This window comes from Dromiciops gliroides, chromosome 3, assembly GCF_019393635.1.
Source record: "Dromiciops gliroides isolate mDroGli1 chromosome 3, mDroGli1.pri, whole genome shotgun sequence".
NCBI lineage: Eukaryota > Metazoa > Chordata > Mammalia > Microbiotheria > Microbiotheriidae > Dromiciops > Dromiciops gliroides.
This window is the reverse complement of record NC_057863.1, coordinates 3,379,291-3,401,391: the sequence shown is the minus strand read 5'-3', so window position 1 is coordinate 3,401,391 and position 22,101 is coordinate 3,379,291. Positions and strand designations below refer to the sequence as shown.

Sequence of the window (22,101 nt, the reverse complement as noted above, 5' to 3'; positions counted from 1 at the left end):
GATCAATACAATAAACCACAGGGATCAGTGAGTATGTGGCCCACAGGGATCCTCATGGGCAGAGGGTGCCCTTTCTCTATATTTTTCTGGTTTTGCTTCCTTCAGAAACCCTGAGAAGAACAAAGACCTGTCCACTCAGCTATTAAGTCAAGAGACAGACCAGAGTCATCACAGCCATGCCCTCTCATACCAAATAAAACTAAGCCAAGCATTCAAAACAACCCCATCTGCCCAAGCCCCCAAGTCTCAGGGTAGGCCTAACTACAAGTGACTCTCCTTTCAGGGGGTAGAAGGCACCATGACATGCTTCCCCACACTCCTGAAAACAGTCCATAAAAAACAGACTGAAATCCATTCCCATTGGCATTCCTCTCTACTTCTAATTCTGTCTGTTGCTGATGAGCTGCACTGTGTGGTACAAAATCAGAGTGGAAGCTTCCCAGGGCAGAGGCCCCACATTCTCTCTGAAGGAGAAAATGTCTACAGCTCAGAAAACCATGAGGAAGAAAGGGGAGGCAGGCTAACCCTCTCTCTCAGGCTCTGGGTCAAGTAACCAAAGTCGCTCTGTAACATACTTGTGTTAACTATGTGAAAATATGGCTCCCCTCCCCCATTCACATTCTCTTGCTATTGGCAATACTCTCTCCTCATCTCTAGGAAAGTGTAACTACTGATTTCCAGAGACAAGGACCCAGACCCTCGGTGTGTCCAAGTGCGGGGACATCTCGGTGCTTAATGGGAGCTATGGAAGAGCATGTGGAGGAGGAGCTGAGGAAGGCCATCTGGCCATCAGGTCAGGGGCCTCACGAGAAGGTCACTTGAAACTAACAAAGAAATCAGAAAATCCTTCCTGCACTGCTCTGGGAGTCAAGCATTGCCTAAATCAGTCAGGTGACATGTGAGAATGTGGCTCACTTACCTCTGCCAAGATAGAGACAAGCGCATTGACGAGAATGATGATGAGCATTGTTATACGCCACTGATACGGGACACAAACGATCTACAAGACAAAATTCCACAAGCCTGCATTACATCGTGTGTCTGCACGTACACAGTGTCTGTGGGCATGTGTGTGTATGTGTGGGTGTGTGTATGCATAGGTGCATACATGTTTTGTATGCGTTTGTATGCATGTGTTTGTACATGCATGCATGTGTGTTTGTGTGCATGTGCACGCTCCAAAGTCTACCCCAAATCATGTCATTAGCTACACCTAGCAGGGCTCCTCGTATGCACACAGTAGGTGTTAACATATAAAAACTTATTCCACTGAAGTGCTGAATTAAAACTAGAACAGAACAATGCCTTCTTTAAGGGCCAGCCAGGTGTGCTTACAATCTAGTTAACTGGAAGTAGGCTCAATCAGCAAAGTCAATGGCTCTCACTTAATTTAATCAGTTTAGATTTATCTCCAGGTGGGCCTTTGAGCGTCTGCTAAATCCCATTATTTTATCACACACATTCGGTTTGAAGATATACTTCTAAATGAATTAAAACACTAGGTTACAAACAGATAGCAGACAATGTTGGTGGGGGGGGGCCTGCCTAGAAACCCCTCACCTGGCCTCTTCGGCCCCTTCCAGGGCTGTGGCAGTGAGATGACAATTTAATCCCCCCACAGTCCTTTATGTGACAACATGTCACAGGGACAGAAGGTCTAACACCTTGTGAACGCCACAAGAGCCTGAGCTCAAAAGACATGAATGAAGGAAAGGACAGGAAAAAGCCTCTTCTTGATAATGACTGTGTCTGGTGATCACAGCAAGGCCACAAGCTGGTTTCCACAGGTGGCATGGGTAACCAACAGTTACCGATCAATCAGTCAAAGACCCAGATCACAAATGACCATCTGCCTCATTCAGAAGCCCAGGAAAACAAATAAAAACGGAACTGCTCACAAGAAGCCCAGGCCTACTCGCAGGGCTCAAAGCAGGCTTCTAAACCTCCGGAACAGTCCTTGTCTGGACCCTCAGCACAGTAATGCCACAGTAGAAGAGAGAATGTTTATGTAAAGCAAAAAACAAAAGGTTCTCCTTTATGCCGTGCAAGAATGCTCAGAATTCCTCACTGGGCTTTATTCACTCAAGTCCCAAAGGGCTGATGTGTCCACAAATCAAAGCACAGGAAAAAGGCCAGGGCTTTTAAGGCCTATCTGAAATGGAAGCAGCTGCTGGCCGTCTGTGTCCCACAGAAGATGGTCGGCCGTGGAGTTGTGCACCCTCCTGCCTATTGGCACGTGCTGATTTTCCTAATCTAGTCACCACAATGAGCAAAATGAACATCCAGAAAAGGGTTTTGGGACAAATACAGGAATTCTTACCTCAAGAACCTGGTCGATATAGGCAACAGGATGCAACATGATGAAAAATATGAAGATATACAAAATCAGCACAGACACAACAAAAAAACCTAGAAAATAAAACAATTATTAGGATAACAAGTTGCTTCTGCTACATTCACACCACAATGAGTTCTCCAGACATTTGTCATCTTCACCACGCACAATACACAGTCATCCCTTAGGGGGTGCAGGACGCTACGGGCACTAAAGGCAAAGGCACAGATTTTGTCGGCTCTCACAAACTAATACAGACCCAGGTTTGCTATTTGTAATAAAGCTATGATGTATCCCCATATGTAATAACTAGCAAAACATCTTATTAAAAGGTTTTATGCAAAGAAATGAAAGTTGTATTATTAAATCAGACCTGAGCTCTCTGGATACTGATGACAAAAATGTCAACGATGAGATCAAGCAACACATTCTACAAGTAACAGCCAACCTCGCCAAACAGCACAAATAACCCCCTGCCCGCCCGCCCTATACCCATCTGTCCTGTCTCACCTGCCTCCCACAGCATCCCCGGGCAGTGAGAGGACTGGCACGCCACGGGGCCCCCAGAGTCAAGGAAGCAAAGAGAGGGATGGCAGGCGGTGTGCCCCTAACGCGGCCTGTCTCGTTTTAGAATGAGTGGCCAGCCACAGCACCAAGTACAAATCCCCCTGTCTTCGAGGATCAGGGGACAGTGTCTGCCGGAAGCACCCGTGACAGCAAGCTCACCATTCTTGTAGCAGGGCTGCCTGAAGGGCTTTCCTTTAGAAAAAGCGATTGCCACAATGAGGTACTGGAAGCTGGAGATAAAAAATACGGTGGTATTTTCATAATTTTTGATATTGTGCTCATCGTGTTCAGTCTCATTGCCAGAGTGGGACGAGTTGGAAGAGAAGCTTCTGGACAGGTTACAAGCACTGCAACAGAAGATAAGACCCCATCATTTTCTAGGCAATCTCCACATGGTGCCCACCCCTTGTCCTGAAGCGATCCTTTGGCTCAGGCTGCTCCCCAAGGGAGGGGAACATCAACTCTTGGAGAAGGGACTTAGGGGCCAAGAAGCCCCAGTGACGCACCACAGGCAGAGCATCTGCTCCGAGAAGGAAAGAGGGTGAAAAATGTCTGCCATCGACTCCCTGCCTGCCGAGGGCAGCATGGGGCTCAAGCATCTGAATGCAGGCCTTGGCGCAGCACAAGGACGACGCCCACCATCGGGGACAGAGTCCTGACTGTAAGAAGCCAAAGCCCCTCTTGGGGGCATTCTGATACTGAGTTTGCCTGGAATCAGTAGGATTCCTCAGTGAGAAAGCTGGATGGACTATAAGCAAGCTCCCAAATGCAAGTCTGAGATCCAGAGAGGCTGAAAGGGGGTGCATTCCATGCCCCGCCTTTGGAGTCGAGTTCATGAAAAATGTCCATTTCTTTATAGTCGTGCACTGTGATTCAACAGGCACAGGTACAAAGAACCAGAAGGAAATCTCCAACGACCAGACTAACTCTGGACGAGCTTTCCAAGGTCTCCTTTTACATGAGATGGCCACTTCCCCAGCTACCAGAGCCACCGTGGGGGGCCAAGGAGAAGCATGAGGAGAAATGAATGAAACTGGACTTGCCACACAGAGACAAGGGATATTGAAGGAAGAACTAGCTCAAGTCATTCTGGGGACCGACACGCGCTAACGGGCTTTGAAGCAGGCAGCCGGCCCCCTCGTCCCCTCCTTGCCACCCCCGCTCCCACTCCCACCACCACCCGAGGCTGGATCTCACCCTCCTGGGCAGTGGCGCCCATTTACATAAACACAGTAAAACACACCATTTCATTCATTCATGTCGTGGGATACTGAAGGTGCAAGAATGACTTCTAAATCATGAAGGTGACAATGTTTATCCACTTCTCCATTTTCTAGGCTAGGTGGTTACTTTTTAACAGAAGCCTTTGCCACAAGAAGTGAGAAGCTAGCCGGTCCTCTCTAACCCGGATCAGGGAAACAGGCAGAACTACAGACGGTGGAGCCCGTCGGTCTAAAGTGGGGGCTGGGGATGAGCACTAAAACGGTCACACTGAATACCCCATTTCATAAAGGACACACTGGCCAAAGTCTAAAAATGGTATTATATGGAAACCTTTTCTGCAGTAGGATTATTATTTGGGGGGTGGGGGAAGGAGAGGAAAAGGGAAGTAGCAAATCTGGGGCCTTTTCTATCCAATTAGCATCTTGAAGCATACTTTAAAATCGTGGGTCAACTTACTCTGAATGTGGAGTCCAAAGTTCATACCAAGGCTGTTGTCTAACCCAAAAAAAGCCAAAACATTGGAAGCCGATGGAAATGACGATCTGAGACAGAACGGAGAAGAGAAGAGCCCCAGAGATGAGGCCCGAGGGTGGTCTCTGGGCAACAAGCTCCTTCCAGGCGGGATTTAAACTCACTGTGTGAAGGAATGGAAAAGGTTAAGCTGCTTCAATCTGATGGTCCTTTCCAGCACACCGGGATGACATTTCTGTCCCAGATGCTCAAGGAGGGGTGTCTTCCCCACCCCCACCCCTGACACACTGGGAAATCAAGGCAGAAGACCAGAGAAAAGCAGTCGTTCCCCCCCCATGCAGGTGTGCAAGGCGCCTCCTGGGCACATGGCCCAGGTGGGCACACGGCCCAGGTGGGCACACAGGCCCCAAGGGCTCTGCCTCCCACATCTGATGTGGGAGAGCAAGCTCATAATTAGTCATCTCAAAGGTGCTCAGGGCAGAGAACAGAATCCAAGGGCGAATTCAGAAGAAACAACTGTGACAGATGGGTTTAAATGTAGCCAGTCGTCCAGTTTTTATTCTGCACCTACGACGTGCCAAGACTTGCCATGCACAAAGGGCTGGAGACACAGACAAATAGCCCCTGTCCTCAAGAGGCCTATGTTCTAACAAGGGAAGCAGTGCCTGGGGAAGAGGCCAGGGGGAGGGAGGGTGGCGGCAGCAGCTGGAGGACATAAGGCACAGCCCGGGCAAAGGGGCGGAGAGGGGCATTTGGTATTCAAGGAAGAGCAAGGGGCCCAGTGGGGCTGGATCACGAAGCATAACCAGACTGAACAGTCCTGAAGGCCATAGGGAGCCACTGCAGTTTCTTGGGGAGGAAAAGCACAGTCTCCAGATCAGTCTGGCCCTGAATGGGTCCAGATGAGGAATGGGGATGTGGCTGCGTGAGCAGAGAAAAGAGAAACACCAGAAACAGTGCAGAGGTTAAAATGCCAATGTCGAACGGTGGCACAGTAGCCAGAGCACTGGGCCCAAGTTCGAAGGCAGCCTCAAACCCTTCTGGCTGGGTGACCCTGGGCAAATCACTGAGCTCGGCGCTGCCTACCTCGGTTTCCCCCATTGTAAAGTAGGCAGAACCTACCTCCCAGGATTGTTGTGAGAATCAAATGAGATCCTCTTTGTAAGAAAGTTTGTTCTGCTCCCTTCTTAATGAATTAGACATCATTGGAGATGATGGCACGGAGGCAGGCCTGGGTGTCTGGGGAAATGGTGCTGGAAGAAGGGAAGCGGGGGAGGAAGAGCTGCTGTTTTAGACAAAGGATCCAGAGCTACCCAGTAAGTCTGCCCAAGAGGCAGTCGGTGATCCAATGCTGGAGATCAGGAGGGAGACTAAGCCTAGACAGACAGACAGACTGATGGCTACAGGAGTCATCTCGACAGAGAGGAGAAGTGCGTGCCCATCTGAGGCAGGGCAGAGTGAAGGGAAGAGGGCCCAGGATTGAGCCTCAGGAGAGAATTCAGCAAAGGAGACTGGGAGTAGGCAGGTGGGCAGGACCGGGCAAGATCGTGAGAGCCCAAAGACAAGGGGTGATCAGCAGTCTCAAAGGTTACCGAGAGGTCAAGAAGAATGAAGTGGGAAGGCAGGAGGGAGAGAGAAGCTGAGGCACGGAGGACGCTGCTGGGATTGGGCGAATCCAGTGAAGGGAGTCCTAAGGAGAGGAGGGGATGCCATTGGCAGAGGAGCAGAAGCCAATGGATCAGGAGAAGCTGAGGAAGAAGAGAGAAGGGCATGGAAGCAGACTTTTTAATACCCCACATTGTTCTTCTGCTGCATGCTGAGCAAGAGTTGCCCAGGTCTCCTTGAAATGGCTGAGAGTGTGGAAGTGGGAAGTGCTTCCAAAGGAAAGAACCGTTTGCCAAAGGCCACAGCGCGTCCTGGCGCCAGCATCAGGCAGGGGCAAACAGCCACGACCCTCTTTCTACATTTTACTTTAATGTTCAAGTTGGCAAGAGCTTTCATTGGAAAATGACTTTGTCAACAGTTACAGCCCCAGGTTTTTAACAAATAAGAAAGAATACTTACTGGTAAATACCACGACCAAGATGACGGCCAGGTCAATGAACAGGAACTGGAAATCCCCTAAGTTACTCAGGATCTATGGGAATCATTTTTAGATGGTTTGTAATCAGTGACATTGACACACGTCCAAGCAATTGCCTACGGGCACAGCTATTTTCAAACATTAATCTGCAAGCTCATAACAAATCTTAAGTCAAAGTCCAACGTAATGTGAGAACAGCAGGATAATGTTTTACTTGTCTGAATCAGAAACAGTCAAGTGGACACCCAACTGACCTGATTAAAACGTCTTCTGTCCAAAAAACCCAACCCAGCCAACCATTTCCAAAGGACGACCAGACTAGAACTCTGGTATAACATAAATGAAACATCTGTTACTAAGGATAATGGTCGGGGAGGAGGGTGTGCACTACTGAGAAACAAGAATCTTTTGTTCTTAAGCTACAGCTTCAACAAAACGTGGCACTCACTCACACAGACACTTCCCTTGGCATCTGCCATGTGCAGATGGGGCATTTTATGGCCCTAAAATTCTGGGTATCCCATGCCAAGTAGCAACCCAGGTGACAAAGGGAATGACATCTCACACAAAGTTCACGAACCCTCCACAGCATCTCACCTTTTCTCTACGGTCTGTTCCCACTTGTGCTAACCGGATGGTGGGTGGAAGCGGCAGTGGGCAGGTCAGGAAGCAAAACAGAAAGCCTATTTCCCACTATTCCCCTATTTAATAAGCCTTAGCTTTAGCAAAAAGACATATTAAAGGATAGAGGTTTGGGGGAAGGGGGAGCCACAAGCTGCTCTTCACCATAAACTGGAGGAGAAAGAGGACCAAAGAAAGGCATGTGCTTCAAGCCTGCTCCACCAACGCTAACATCTGGACAAACAATCCTGCTCCAGCCCAGTCACTTACCGAGTACAGCAAGGTGACGCTACAATACTGGATGATGCTGTACAGAGCCATGAATTTAAATACGCAGAAGGAAGTTATCAAAGCTGCCCGGCCTTCCCTGCAAAAGGAAGAGAAGGCAATGCCTGAATGGAAATAAAGCCCTTCATGTGCCTCTCCCCCCCACCACCATGCCCCTGGCTCCAGATAACACCCTGGGGTCCCAGCTGAACAGGAAATGTTCCCCTATGAGAAGCAAGGAGCAGGGGGCAGCTAGGTGGTACAGTGGATAAAGCACCAGCCCTGGATTCAGGAGGACCTGAGTTCAAGTCTGACCTCAGACACTTGACACTAGCTGTGTGGCCCTGGGCAAGTCACTTAACCCTCATTGCCCCGGGGAGGGGGGAGGGGGGGAGAGAAGAAGCAGGGAGCAGGTACAGCTGGGCCTGGTCTTGGCAGAGAGAGGGTGTAGGGGACAGACCCACACCTACCTGATGAGGTTTGGCACACAAGCAATACTGGGGGTCCTTGAGGTGAAGGGGGACGCCACTGAAGCCTCGAGCTCAGACAGGGAGATGCCACCATGGGCCCTCTTCAAGGCCTACCCACCACAAGAAGACTGGTCAGTTGGGTTGTTATGAATCCCAAGCCCAAGCTAAGGCAACTCCACACCCTGAACAGACACTTACCCCACAATCATTGGCACCGTCACCACACATGCCCACGTAGTAACTACAACAGAAACACAACATTCTGATGCATCTGGTACAGCCCGGGCTGGCGAGGCTCTCTCTCCCACCAAACCCTCTGAGGCCCCAGGAGTTATGGGAGGGATGGGTCACACCCTGGGGAAGCCACTTTCCTCCAAGGTTCATTGGCTACACAGAATCTCTGGCTGAGGATCAAGCAGCCACCCTGAAAAGGACCCTAGTACATGCAGAGGTGCCTCTGGAACCCAAGGCACTGTGCCTCAGTCCCACACGATGCTCCGCTGATTCTTAGACACCTTCTGGGCCTGACCAAGGGCAAGAAGCAAGCTTCTGCTCCCCCAAACGGGGTCAACAGGACCCTTAGGAAGAGCCTGCTATGAGCTGGGCACTGTGCTAAGCACTGCAGAATGGAACAGAAACTGTCCTTGAAACAAAAGAGCCAATCTGGGCATGTCACACTCAGCTGCCAAACTCAGACTGTGAAAATGTCACAACAAAGGTGCTGCTTTTCCCTAAAACCTGTTTGGGGACTAAAGACATTTTCTTCACAAACCTAAAACAAGAAATAACAAGTTGTTGGGGGGGGGGGTGTTAGTTAAATAAAAGCAACTGAATAAAAGAATTCTACATTATGGAGTGCTTCACAAATAGAATCTGGGGACTCTCCCTGCCAAATGGCCAGAGCCGAGCACTGAGCCACGGGTGCATTACTAAGAGCTGGGGCCCCTCTGGGCTGGGTCAACCACTGGAAAAGGCCAGGGTTACTCACTCCACATTCTGCAAGGCTTCAACCAGCTGTGTCTTCTGATCGGGGGCCATGCGAGCAAACACGGTGCCATGCAACACCAGCTGTAAGAAAGGGATTGCTTAGGTGTCTCCATCCCTGCCCCACAACCGTATGCCTCTGCCAGGCACACCCCACATGCAGGTCCCTCACCTTGGGCACAAGGTCCTGAAAGTGCTCCAGGATCACAGAAAACGACTTTCCATTCATAGCAAAATGATACGGAGCCACCTGAAGATCCTCCAAACTGTCATCGACCAACTTGATCGGGATGTCCTGTGCATTCAAACACCCAGTCACCAACAGCAAAAAACGCAATGACAAGAAAGCTACCCAAGGGGCCCTCCAACAACTGTCTCTAAAAGCACTCCAAGTTTTACAGATAAAAAAGGATTGCACTCTAAAGGCTAAATGGCCCACTGAAAACTAAACAGTGTTTGGAAGTTTCCCAAAACAAAACTGAGAACTTAGACTGTTCGATACAAAAAGATCCTCCTCAACAAGCCTTTGTCTCGCAATCACCTCAGAGTCGATCTCAGGAGAGCTGGTGCATTTTGTTGTGAGAGAGTCTGCATAATGCCAATTTATTTTGGCCACTTGTCCATCCTTGGGAGGTAGTCCATCCGCAATAATCACTTTATCCTGAGGTAGAATCATTCCACAGTCTCTGGCCACGGAGATAGCAGTTAACATATTGTCACCTGATAACCGAAACATAAAAGTTGAGCTGAAATGGGAATGCCAACCTGCTTTCAATGGTTAAATCATCCCTTAATTGTATAGACAAAGCCATGCCTGGCCTCCAGAACCTTTAAGTTGTTCCTCCAGTCAAGAATGACTAGCCCACTCCAGGGCACTGAGGCAGAAAACATCTGAAATCTTCTCATCTCAAACGAAGGTCTTTAGACCACATTCTTAAGTTGTGTTCTGTTTTCCCGTAATTTCCAGCATTCTCAGCCTTTCCTTTGTTTTCCTAGTCTGTGTGATGTGTAGGTTGAAATAAGGAGAGACTGGTATGTGATCAGCGTACCAAGTGTGGGGAAGGTTATGAGGAAATAGAGACTCATTCCATCGAAATCTCTTAGGTGATTTACATATACTTTGTGTAAGGCATTCACTAAAGCACCATTTCTTTTCCTGATCATTCGCTAGGAAACCCACCATGTAGGATCACAGACTGTCATCTCTTTATCAAATACTCCTATGGCCCTGGGAGTGACCAGACTGGGAAATTCTTTGCAATGATGCGCATTATAGACCGTCTGTGCCTGCCTGTCCTGTGCAGCTCTTGTCCACGTGCTACCCACAGCCCTGATGATAACCCCAGACTTCTAAATGGTACCCGTAATGACTGTGTAATGGCCACGTAACCTGAAGACTTGAAAGGTGAGAGCTACAGCAGGGCTTCTCTATGGACACAAGAATAACCCAGTGATGTCTCAGAGGAAGATTCTGATATTGACTAAAGGAAGAACAAATGGGTGGAGTGAAATACTTCTAGGAAAGATGGCACAGGGTGGTGGTTCTGTGCAATTAGCTCACCTGTGACCATGACAGTACGAATGTTGGCTTTACGCAAGTCTTCAAGTACAGCAGGGGTTTCTTGTTTTAATTTGTTCTGCATTATAATTAATCCCATAAAATCCATGTGGCTTTCGATGGCATCTCTGTAAAATGGAAGCTACTCGTTAGAGTTACTTGTTCTCATCTTTAATGAATCGAGAAAGCAACGCACATTAAGTACCTAATCCAAGTCAGGTACTGGAATGGAGATAATGCAGACAAAATGGAAGAAATGTAAAACAAGGAAATGCAAAATATATCCAAAATCAATGCTACCCTTTGGAGAAGGAGGCAGCACAAACAAAGGGGGAGATGGTGGCAAAAGGGAGGGTCCAGAAGGAAGCTGTGGTGCCAATGAGTGGCACAAAGAAGTGCAGAAGTGGGGGGAGGGGCTTGGAAGGAAGCTGTGGGCACCAATGGGTGACACAAAAAGGTGGAGAGATCGGGGGGCTGGGAAGGAAGCCCCCAGCGCCAATGGGCAGTGACAGTCATTGGGGTGGGGTGAGGGGCAGGCACAGAATGAAGCGACTTAGAATTGTTCCAAGTATTACAGCCGTGAAAATGCTCAAACATTCGAGCCAAGGGTATGCCCTGACAGAGATGAACCCATGAAAAGGCTAGGCAGACATGTACTACCCAACATCGTCCCTGGCTGATACGCTCTGCTGACTATTGTGGGGAGAGAATGGAGAATGAGAGAGTCAGAAAGAAAGCAGAGAGCAGCAATCAAACACTCAAAACAACTCCGTTCCCAGAGTGTAACTGCCACGTGACATGAACAACATTCTCGAAATAAAGTGCCAACAGCTGAGCTTCCTGTGAACCCAGTCCTTTGCTCTCTCCATGACATGTTCCCACTTGCTGATAAGATTGTTATGCTCGTAATGAAGATGAAGTTGATGTATTGTCCTTCTCTCAAATCCTACACTGATTAAGCACCTACTGCTTGGAAGCCAAGATGTTGCCTCGGCACTCGGATTGCAAGTGTCTCCCTCAGAGCTCACCCTCAACCCATCAGTGATCAAAAGCAGCTGCTAGCTGCAACACCTCCAGTAGCACTGAGGCGAGCAGTGGGGGTGGGGAGAGAAAGGAAGAAAAGAGTGTCCTGCCCTCAGCGGGCCCCTCTTCCAACAGGGGCACCAACACCACACCAACAAGTGTGAAGAGGGGGCAGCTAGGTGGCGCAGTGAATAGAGCACCGGCTCTGGATTCAGAAGGACCTGAGTTCAAATCCAGCACTAGACACCTGACACTTACTAGCTGTGTGACCCTGGGCAAGTCACTTAACCCCCATTGCCCCATGCCGAAAAAAAATAAAGTGTGAAGAGAAATACGTGTAGGGTCAATGGGAGATGAAAAGAGAGGGGAAGCTCTAGGAAAGACCTTTCCCACACAAGAGGGGACTTGAGCCGAGTCTGAAAGGAAGCAGGGATTCAAAGAGGTGAATCAACAAGAAAAAGCATTCCAGGTCTAGGGGATGGGGGTTCGGCATGGAATGCAGGGAGGGGAGTGAGGTGTAAGAAGACCGCATGGCTATGAAGGGGCCCAAAGGTTGGGTACACAATTTTTCCCCTCCTGAAGAGTACAGGGCGCTGTTACAGAGCACTTCATAATTTAGCTCGTTTGATCCTCACAACACCTCCAGGAGGTGGCTGCCATCCTTAACCTCATTTTACAGATGAGGAAACTAAGGTAGCCTTTGCCCTGTGTGGTCACACAGCACACTAGTCCCTCAAACCAAATGTGAATTGGAGTTTTCCTGACTCAAAGTCCATCCCTCTCAGCCGACCTCCATCCTTACGTCTCCACCTGCTTTTTAGACATCTTAAATTCTCAAAGTGTGTAAAACGGAACTCACTCTCTTTCTCCTCAAGTTTGCCTCCACTCACCCCTACCTTCCCTATAATTTTTGTGGAATTCCACAGAGCCTGGCACAGAGCAGTCACTTAATAAATGTTTACAGACTGACCGATGAAGAGGGGTGGAAGAGATGCTATCCAATGAGAAGCAATGAGATTTGGCAAGTGATTGTATAAGACAGTATGGGAGAGTGAAGTCTTAAGGTCTGTAAACCTAGGGGACTGAGAGGTTAGGGAAATTCAGAGGAGGCTGGGTCTGGAGTGTTCAACCTGGAGATGCCTCCAGGATATGAAGGCAGCCCTAATGTGGACCTAGGGAGAGGTATTAGGGCACTGTTAGCACAGAGATATGGAGAGAGATGGAGTGCTATTAGTACAGAGACAACAGAACTCATGGGAGATGCAGACAAAACAGATAAAAAGGTCTAGCCTTGGGGAACCAACCCACACAATGTGAAGGAAGACACAGGATGATCTCACAAAGGACACTGAAAACACAAAGAACAAAGAAAGAGCACTCTCCTAGAAGTTCAGGAAAAAGAACATTCAGAAGAAAGGGATGGATGGGTATCATTATCAACAGCTGCAGAGACCAAAGAGAATGAGAATTAAGCACCCAAAGCTCACCAACAGCCTTGGAGAGAAAACCTTGGTGAGCAGCAGAGCTGTAAAAATCAGCCCACAGGTGATGGGAGGAATGAATGGAAGGCAATGGGGGGATAGGCAGCCCTCACCAAGAGTCTGACGGTGCCAGGGCACCTGGCTCTTGGCCACCAGCCTCCCTCCCTTCTTTTGCCGCTGCAGCATCTCCTTCCACCATCCCATCTTCTCTTCGCCTTGGTGCCTCTCCAGAGTCTCTTCTCATCCCTTCCCTTTCTCATGGAGGTCTGTCCCCAGACACTACAGTCACTTGCTCTCTTTCTGGGGTCTTGACTGTGCCTGGGTTCACTCACTGAGACACTTAAAGACCCTCATTTGAACCTGCCCTGCCCAAGGGTCCAATACCCAGAGTATGGTGAGGGTGATGATGAAACCAAGACCTCTGACCAGAGATGAGAAGGGAACCTATCAGAGCTGGCTGAGGTCACAAAGAATAAAGTGGACACACACACACACACACACACACACACACACACACACGTACGCACGCACGCACGCACGCACGCACGTGCCCAGAGCCCTTGTGCCTTGCTGCATTTTGGATTCCCATCATCCTTCTAACCTGAGGCATAAGACCTCATCAAAGCCAGAGACGCTGAAAAAGCGCCAATCCAGCAAATGAAGATGTGTCGTTTCTCTCACACCCATCAGGCATCACTCAGTCAACAAGTATTTATTAAAGGCCAGGCACCACGCAACATACAGAGAATACAACAACAAATGAGCTAGCCTTTTGCCCTCAAAGAATGGGGGGTGAAAACACACAAAATGAGCAGAAGGCAGTTAGGGAGTTGTGGTTGTCAGGGCGCTACAGCTGAAACTGGGAGGGAAAACGGCAATCTCAGAGAGCCACGGGGAGGAAAAGGCTTGCAGCCATGGGGGATACCTCCAGTGCAAAGGCAGGAGAAAGCCATGCAGGAAGGGGAGGCTCCCGTGCTGCCTAATGACATGAATGAGCAAGGAGCTCCCAAGAAATCTACTCAAAGATGGGCCCTCAAACCTCAATCCCAGCACATCATCATTTATGTGTAATCTGTACCAGTAAAAAGGCAAACCCAACCCATCTCACCTATTGATGTTCTGGATCTTGTGCCACGTCAACTTGGATTCCAGTTTCCTGTGTGCCAGCGCAATCACTCGAAAACCCTGTTTAGTGTAATCTTCTAACACTTTTTCAAAATCACTGGGAACTTCAAGAAAAAGCACAGTCTTGGTGTCTGTCCAACAACCTGAGAGCCAGCCCTGGACCTCTGACCCTGATGCCCTCATCCCTTACCTGTCTCTGGTTTGCAAAGGCCGGCAACGACCTCGGGGGCCCCCTTCATGTACGCATCCATCTTTTTGTCCCCCAGAATTCGGGCCACCACGCTCATGCGTTGCAAAGCAGAAGAAAACGGGAACTGCCGAACAATTCCTATCTCATAGTTGGCCTGTGAGAGATACACAGTGGGCATCCCCCTACATCTACCATCACCACCCCTCCCCCAAAATAAGTGACTCAGGAAGACAGAGTAGAGATAGTACTTACAGAAAGCTCGAAAAGCTCCTGAAAAGAGAAAAAAAAAATCAAAGATTACTTGGGGCTTCGAGTCCCACCATCAAGGTTTAAAATGTCCTCTCTGACCTATTGACGAAGCAGACCATCCACCTCCAGATAAAGAACTGCTATAGATGGAACAGACACTGAAGCATGTGTGCTATCTTTCACTTTCTTTCTGTCATCTTTTTCCTTTTAATCGAGTCTTCTTGTACAAAATGACTAATCTGGTCATGTTTTATGTAATTGCACATGTATAACCTATATCTGATAGCTTACTGCCTCAGGAAGGGGGAAGAGGAGGGAGGGATAGAATTTGGAACTCAAAACCTGAAATAAAAATGTTTAATTTTTTTTAATTTTTACTTTTTTGACTTGGGAAGCATTGGAAGGGGCTGTAAATGAGAAAAGAAAAGCAAAGCTAGGCCCTTTTCCCAATGGCTGAGGAGGGGCCAGACCCTTAGAAAGGAGACCGTGCTAGAACTTTCTTTCATTCTTGTCTCTGCAATGCAACCAAGCAGCCGGGACCCCTCCAGTGGGGCTGAGCCACTGGGGACAGCTTTTGCCCTAGCCTGGCCTCCCTTGTGCCTGCTTCTTCCTGCCCTCTGCCCCATGGGTCAAGGGCATTCCACATCACGGCACAATGGCAGCGCACGGCTCATGGCTAAAAGATGAGCCTCGAATGACCCACTGAGATAGACTTGGCTCTTAGCAGTACAGTGACCCAAGGCAATGCCTAAAGGCTCATGGTGGAGAACGCTGTCCCCATCTAGGAAGAGAGCTGTGGAGTCTGAAGACCGACACCGACTAGTTTTACTCTTTTGGGCATTTTCTTTCTCATGTTTTTTTCCCTTTGTTCTGATTCTTCTCTTAAAACAGGACGAATGTGGAAATGTGTCTAACATGATTGTACATACACAACCTATATCAGGTTGCCTGCTGTCTTGGGGAGGTGGAAAAGAGAAGAGAAGGGAGAAAAACTTGGAACTCACAAGCTTACAAAAATGACTATTGAAAACTATCTTGGGGCAGCTAGGTGGCGCAGTACATAGAGCACCGGCCCTGGAGTCAGGAGGACCTGAGTTCAAATCTGGCCTCAGACACTTGACACTTAACTTAGCTGTATGACCCTGAGCAAGTCACTTAACCCCAATTGCTTCACCCAAAAAAAACCAAAAAATAAAACCCAACAACAACATTAAAAACTATCTTTGAAATTAGAAAAATAGAGGGGGCAGCTAGGTGGCACAGTGGATAAAGTACCGGGCCTGGATTCAGAAGGACCTGAGTTCAAATCCAGCATCAGACACTTGGCACTTACTAGCTGTGTGACCCTGGGCAAGTCACTTAACCCTCACTGCCCCGCAAAACAAACAAAAAATAAAAAGAATAAAAAATAGAATATTCTAAAAGATGAGGCTAGGCAAGGAGCCCTACCATTTCCTAAAGGCAAGGTGGCCTCTCCCCCTAAGTCTGGGCCCACCACATGGCCTGTCTGTGCACTGAGGCCCAGATACAAAATGTCACAGACAACAGTGGAATTTGGGCAATAACCATTCTCCATCCACTTGGTCTATCAGTCAGTCAGCAAACATTTATTCAGCAGCTACTATATATGCCAAGCACTGTGCTAGGGCTGGCAAACAAAGCAAGACAAAAAGCAGTCCCTGCCCTGAAGAAGGGGAGGCAGCAGAGCAGCGACTGTGCAAGGACAAGAGCTTTCAAGGACACGCTGGAGCCGAGCTCGGAGGGAAGACAAGAGTGTCAAGAGGAAGGAGCAAAGTCCCCTTGTAGGAGGGCAAGTTTCAGGGAGAGCTGATGGAAATCACAAGGCAGAGGGAGGCAGAGAGGGAGGAGACTCCAGGAGCCTGGCTAGGGTCACTGGCAAAGGCAGGAGGGACGGGCGATGAAAGCTCAGAGACTTGGGAGCTTATGGATTGGGGGGGGGGGGGTCGGGACATGATGGGGATCACTGACAGCTGAGATGGTGGGGAAAGGGCAACCAGGGGAAGTTTTGGTTTGGGGGGGGGGCGGGCAATGAGGGTTAAGTGACTTGCCCAAGATCACACAGCTAGTAAGTGTCAAGTGTCTGAGGCCGGATTTGAACTGAGGTCCTCCTCAATCCAGGGCTGGTGATCTATCCACTGCGCCACCCAGCTGCCCCCCAAGCCAGGGGAAGTTTGAGGAGGGATGAGAAGGTGTGCAAGAGCTGCTTGTGGAAGGAAGGATGGTTTGTTAATTTGATGTTCTGTCATGACTCTTCATGACCCCAACTGGGGTTTTCACAGCAGAGATAGTGGAAATATTGGCCATTTCCTCCTCCAGCTTATTTTACAGATGAGGAAACAGGTAAACAGGGTGAAGTGACCTGTCCAGGGTCACACAGCTAGTCACTGTCTAAGGCAGGATTTAAACACAGAAGGATCTGTCTTCCTGAGTCCAAGCCGTGGTGCAGCGGTTAAAGCACCACGGCGTGGACTCAGGAAGATAGATCCTTCGACTCCACAAAGAATGGAAGTGAAGGTAGATGGGGGACACACTCAAGGCCCAGGCTCCAGATCTGAAGGCTCCACCAGGCTAACCAGCCCTTCACTCATCCAGGACTGAGCTGTGGGCAGAGGGGAGGCCTCTGAACGGTTAACACACCAACAGCCACAAAAAAACAAATAAAACCTGCCACAAGGGGGCGTACAACGCAACTCCATCCTACCATTGACTGGTTTGCTGCAGGTTTGGGTTCAGGAAGAAGTTGTTTCGGAGGACGAACAACAGTGGGCATGATTCGATTGTGAAGTGCCGTCTCTTCTTCAGTGGCTTCTTCTAGAATCTAAGGAGAAGAGAGCATAAAACCGGACTCAGCCTCTGCTCTTGGGGGAGAGAAGACCAAGGGGGTAGAACACTGCCTGTCAGGTAGGTCTGACAGACCCTCATTAGAAGAGAAAGGTCAGTATTGGGGGAGGGGAAGAGTGACGCCAGCCAATCACAGTTAAGGAGCCAACATCCCAGCATCTGTCTAACTTTTTTCATTACTTTTTCTTTCCCTCCAAGATTCAGAAAAACAAATTTGTTTTAAATAAAAGAAACAGGGAGGTCTATTGCTTTCCCAGTCTTTACTGTGACTTAAGTAAATCAGATTTCCTAAAATCCGTTATCTATAGAACAGGGGCTCTAACTTCATGCAGAAGGAGAGGATGCCCGCCTACCCACCCCCAGAAAGAGAGGTCAATAAGCTAGGCAGGCTGTGAGGAGAGAAGGGTACAAAAGTGAGGGGAAAAGAGCAAGGAACTTCACCTACACCATAATATTCCTTTCAAAGCCTAGTGACAACAAAACACGTCACTCAGTGAGAACTGAGAGTGTCCCATACTAAGATTAATCTGTGTAACTAGAGGAAATGAATGGTTGATGGCTAAAAAATGTTGGACTTAAAAAAAAATCTACTGTATTTTCCAATCTCAAAAACAATCCCCTCTTCTGTTCTTTGTATAAGAAAATGTTTGTTGGTTTTTAATTCATTGTAAAAAAAAAGAAAAAATGAAAAGCAGAGAGTTAGATAGACAGACCTGATCTGGTTGTCTTCACTACTTAAACTAGGAATGAAAAGATGCTGGTAGGTAAACAGCCTAACTAACCAGGCCTGGTAAGAAGGGATTTGCCAGTATTTGACAAATCTCACCTCAAGGACTCAAGTGAAAAGCAAGGAGAGAGAGAACACCCCGTGCCCCCCAATCTAGAAAGCGCCGAGAGCAGGCAGAATGTAGAACAACCACAAGAGGCCCTGGAGCTCACAGGCAACAGAAGCCAACAGAGAAGCTCCCACGGCCTTGAACGGGCCTGCACCAAACAAGCCCAGAGTATGGGTAAAATGGAAGACGAGCTCACATCCAAATTCAAAATTCAGAACTTAGCCGTGGAAGGAAGGGGACTGCAAGCCCTGCTCGGACGTGGCTCTGAGGTCTCCTTGTTATAAAGGGCAGGCCTGGGGTGGGAGCAATACTAGAGCCAAGGATGGCAGAGAAGCAAGAGATCACAAGAGCAAGGCTGCCCCCGCCGGGCTTTGTCTGGAGAGCCCGAGGGAGCCCTTCTCTGAATCCTGTGTTGAAAGGCATAAAAGACAGAGCAGTACAAAGGAAAATATAGATGCCATGTGTCTGTCCCATACAATGTCCCAGGTTACCCTGAGTCCTGACCTAGACAAGAAGGAGAATAGAGAAGCTTGGGAAACATGCCCCACATCTGGCAAGGTGAGACATGGCAATGATGGGACATCGAGGGAGCTCAGCCCCCTAGAAGTACATCCCAAAGAGACGTGGGATCAGTTTGTGGCTCGCTTTGATGACTCAGAGGGGAAATGTTCTCCTGTGTGAGATTCTTCCCTCAGCTCAGGGGTGCCCAGGGAACCACCAGCTCGCAGGGACAAGGCACTCACCCATCCAATGGCTTCAAACATCTTGAGGTCAAGCGGATCGCCAGAGAGCAGCCCTTCGATTTTTGTCAGGGAATGGCAGGTGGCCATGCAAGCCACAAAATGCGATTTCACCAGGTTCTCGCTGCACGCCTTCTCCTCCGGCCTTTGGAAACTGGAGAGAAAAGGCACAGAGCCGTGAGGAAGGCCTGGCACCCCAACCGTCACGACGGGACCTCACAAAAGCTGCTCTAAACTTCCGGCACGTCCCCCTCCCCCCACCCTTTAATGCCGCCCTAATCCAAGGGATGGGCCACGGGGTGGGCAGGCTCTCCACAGCGCCCAAGTTCAGAGGGGCCTCCTCCACCTGAGAGAGGCCCAGGCCGCCCTCCAAAGCCAAAGGCTCCTCCATGTTGAGGGGCTTCCCAATGTGTTTACCCACATAACCTCTTCTCCCCATAGAGCCATAAAGAGCAACAGGAAGGGCCCACGAGGCGCTGTCTCCCACAGGCTGAACCCACCGTGCGTTCTCCACTCTCTGTACGCCCCAAAGGTCGAGGCCGTCTTCAGTGAGAGTCCCAGTCTGAAAGACAAAGTCCGCAGTCACTGAGTGTTTCTGGCCTGGACATGAACACGCTATCTCTAAGGACGTAACGTGGTCCAACACAGTCCCCTTCCCACAATCCGTCAATGACTTCTTGGAGATTAATGGAAATGTTTCACGTAAAAGTCTTCTGAAGCAACTTTAAGAATGAGTTTTGTTTCAGGTAGGCAAGTTCGGGGAGAATGTGTGCTCACAGCTCTGGGTAAGGACCAGACCTAGGACCTGGGATTTCTCTGTGTGAGAAGGACTCTGAGGAAAGGAGCTGAGACGAAAAAATTCTCTCATTGAGCCATGAGATTGGACATGTTTCAACACTTTCATCACCCTGCCTTATGGACTCTTCTGATTGGTGAGCTCCTGCCCACCAGCTTCAAGGCTCTCTTTTTGCATGTTATCTTCTCCTATGAAACTATAAACTCCTGGAGGGCACACAGTAGGTGCTTAATCAATGCTCATGCCCTTGGCTCTGCTGTGTGCCTCTCTCAGCCTCCTAAGTTCTGAGCATGAACACGTGGCATTTGCAAACCCTCAGAATCTAACCAAATCTGAGGAAAGAAAAGTTCCCAACAATTCTCTGTGAAGGGGAACAGGCGCCAGGGGGAAATGTTGATGCTGATGACAAGGGAAATTAATGGGGAAGCAATCCCGTGGTTTTGGAACCCTAATTCTCATCCTCAATAGGAGTGTTCTTAACAAAAACCAAAAGTAATGACTAATCACTGATGCTGACAGAACCACTTAAAGTTTGCCCAGAGTGTTGCCAGTGCTAGCTGTGTGACCCTGAGCAAGTCACTTATCCCTCATTGCCCATCAAAAAAAAAAAGTGTTACAAGTGTCACCAGCACACCGTGAGGAGGCAGCTACTTCCCATGAGGAAAGGAGAGCTGGGAAAGGTGACCCACCTGCCTGGGGTCAGTCGCAGCCAAAGCCCAGCAGGTGGCGGCAGGCAGGCTATGAGGCCAGGAGGGCGCTACTAGACCCTGAGGAAGGGCTTTGGGAGAGGCTACTCTTTGGGAAGTGCCCACTTCAGCAAAGCAAATTCTATACATAAACTTCTTAAAGCCAAAATGGAAACAGTGATTAAAATATAAGGGGGGGGGGGGAGATTCATTAAAGAAATTTAAAGCTGTACTTAACATCAAACTTGAAGCTATGAATACAAAAAAGCCAGTAAGGAAGCACTGTGAGACCTGACCACAAAACTGGGCTCACCTTGTCAAAACAAACAAGGTTTAGCTGTCCACAGATATTGATGCGCTGAGGGCTAATGCAAAAGATGCCGATCTTCTTCAGTCTCCTTTGTGCATACACGATGCCAGCAGTCATTGCAGCCGGAAGTGCAGGAGGCACAGTGATTGTGATGATGTCCAGAGATTCGATGACTATAACGCCAGCTGGGACCTAAAGTTAGCCCAGAGAAAATACATGGAACACCAACTGTAATTATTTCAGATACCTCTTTTTTTTTGTTTTTTTAAAGCAAAGATTGGGGAGGGGGGATCAATAAACTGTCCAAGATGTTCTGGTTGTACAAGGGGGTACATCTAATCAATCCTCTTTCCCGATTCCATTTTCATTACATGCCAATGAATACTGTGGTTAGTCAGTAGTTTCTTAAGAAAAGCCAGGAGTGGGGCAGCTACGTGGCTCAGTGGATAAAAGCACCCGCCCTGAATTCAGAAGTACCTGGGTTCAAATCTGGCCTCAGACACTTGACACTTAACTAGCTGTGTGACCCTGGGCAAGTCACTTAACCCTCACTGCCCTACCCAAAAACAAAAACAAAAAAGCCAGGAGGGAATCACACCAACTTAACCTAATTATCCCAGAGAGCATTCGGGACTGCCCTTCCCTACCTCATTCAGGATGCTATTGACAATGGTGTAAATAAATCCAATGCCAGCCACCACCACCAGACAGAGCAGAAACATGTAGGCATCTCTGTAGAGCTTGAAATCCGTTGGCTTGGGATAGAGTATGGAGCGCACAAGCTGGCCTTTGGAAGTACTAAACCCTGGAGACCGAACAGTTAATGAAAAGGAAAAAAACCCAAACATTTAATGAGGGAATATAGGAGAATCAGTGGTCACAATGGCATGAGCAGAATCTGTCTGACCTTCTTAAACTGGAGTCGGAATGCCTGGCTCTAACACTGTAAAATAAACCAAAAGCCTACAAAGAGATGTGGTTTCTATAGAAATATACGGATGGGAGGCAGCTAGGTGGCGCAGTGGATAAAACACCAACTCTGAATTCAGGAGGACCTGAGTTCAAATCCAGCCTCAGACACTTGACCCTGTGTGACCCTGAGCAAGTCACTTAACCCTCACTGCCCCGGCCAAAAAAAAAAAAAAAGAAAAAAGAAATATATGGATGTGTGTATGTGTGTATATATGTATATATGTACACATATCTATATGCACACTTACATA

At 48.6% G+C, this 22,101-nt stretch overlaps 1 protein-coding gene across 3 annotated transcripts in view; it reads right to left on the bottom strand.

The window, feature by feature from the left end:
- The window catches only part of ATP13A3 (ATPase 13A3), a 72,426-nt gene that overhangs the window by 6,442 nt on the left and 43,883 nt on the right, over window positions 1–22,101 (bottom strand). For 2 of the 3 annotated variants that reach the window (XM_043991599.1, XM_043991598.1), the window contains 20 exons: window positions 21,526–21,683; window positions 20,882–21,070; window positions 19,587–19,648; window positions 19,090–19,240; window positions 17,371–17,487; window positions 14,652–14,669; window positions 14,400–14,553; window positions 14,193–14,313; window positions 10,584–10,708; window positions 9,564–9,742; window positions 9,195–9,317; window positions 9,027–9,106; window positions 8,237–8,279; window positions 8,039–8,148; window positions 7,572–7,668; window positions 6,662–6,734; window positions 4,583–4,760; window positions 3,062–3,249; window positions 2,321–2,409; window positions 920–1,000 (listed from right to left, as the gene is read on the bottom strand). In XM_043991599.1, the coding sequence (XP_043847534.1) occupies window positions 920–1,000; window positions 2,321–2,409; window positions 3,062–3,249; window positions 4,583–4,760; window positions 6,662–6,734; window positions 7,572–7,668; window positions 8,039–8,148; window positions 8,237–8,279; window positions 9,027–9,106; window positions 9,195–9,317; window positions 9,564–9,742; window positions 10,584–10,708; window positions 14,193–14,313; window positions 14,400–14,553; window positions 14,652–14,669; window positions 17,371–17,487; window positions 19,090–19,240; window positions 19,587–19,648; window positions 20,882–21,070; window positions 21,526–21,683 (2,336 nt within the window). Of the gene's footprint in view, window positions 1–919; window positions 1,001–2,320; window positions 2,410–3,059; window positions 3,250–4,582; window positions 4,761–6,661; window positions 6,735–7,571; window positions 7,669–8,038; window positions 8,149–8,236; window positions 8,280–9,026; window positions 9,107–9,194; window positions 9,318–9,563; window positions 9,743–10,583; window positions 10,709–14,192; window positions 14,314–14,399; window positions 14,554–14,651; window positions 14,670–17,370; window positions 17,488–19,089; window positions 19,241–19,586; window positions 19,649–20,881; window positions 21,071–21,525; window positions 21,684–22,101 lie in introns of all 3 variants that reach the window. The other variant, XR_006355513.1, reaches the window with a different exon arrangement.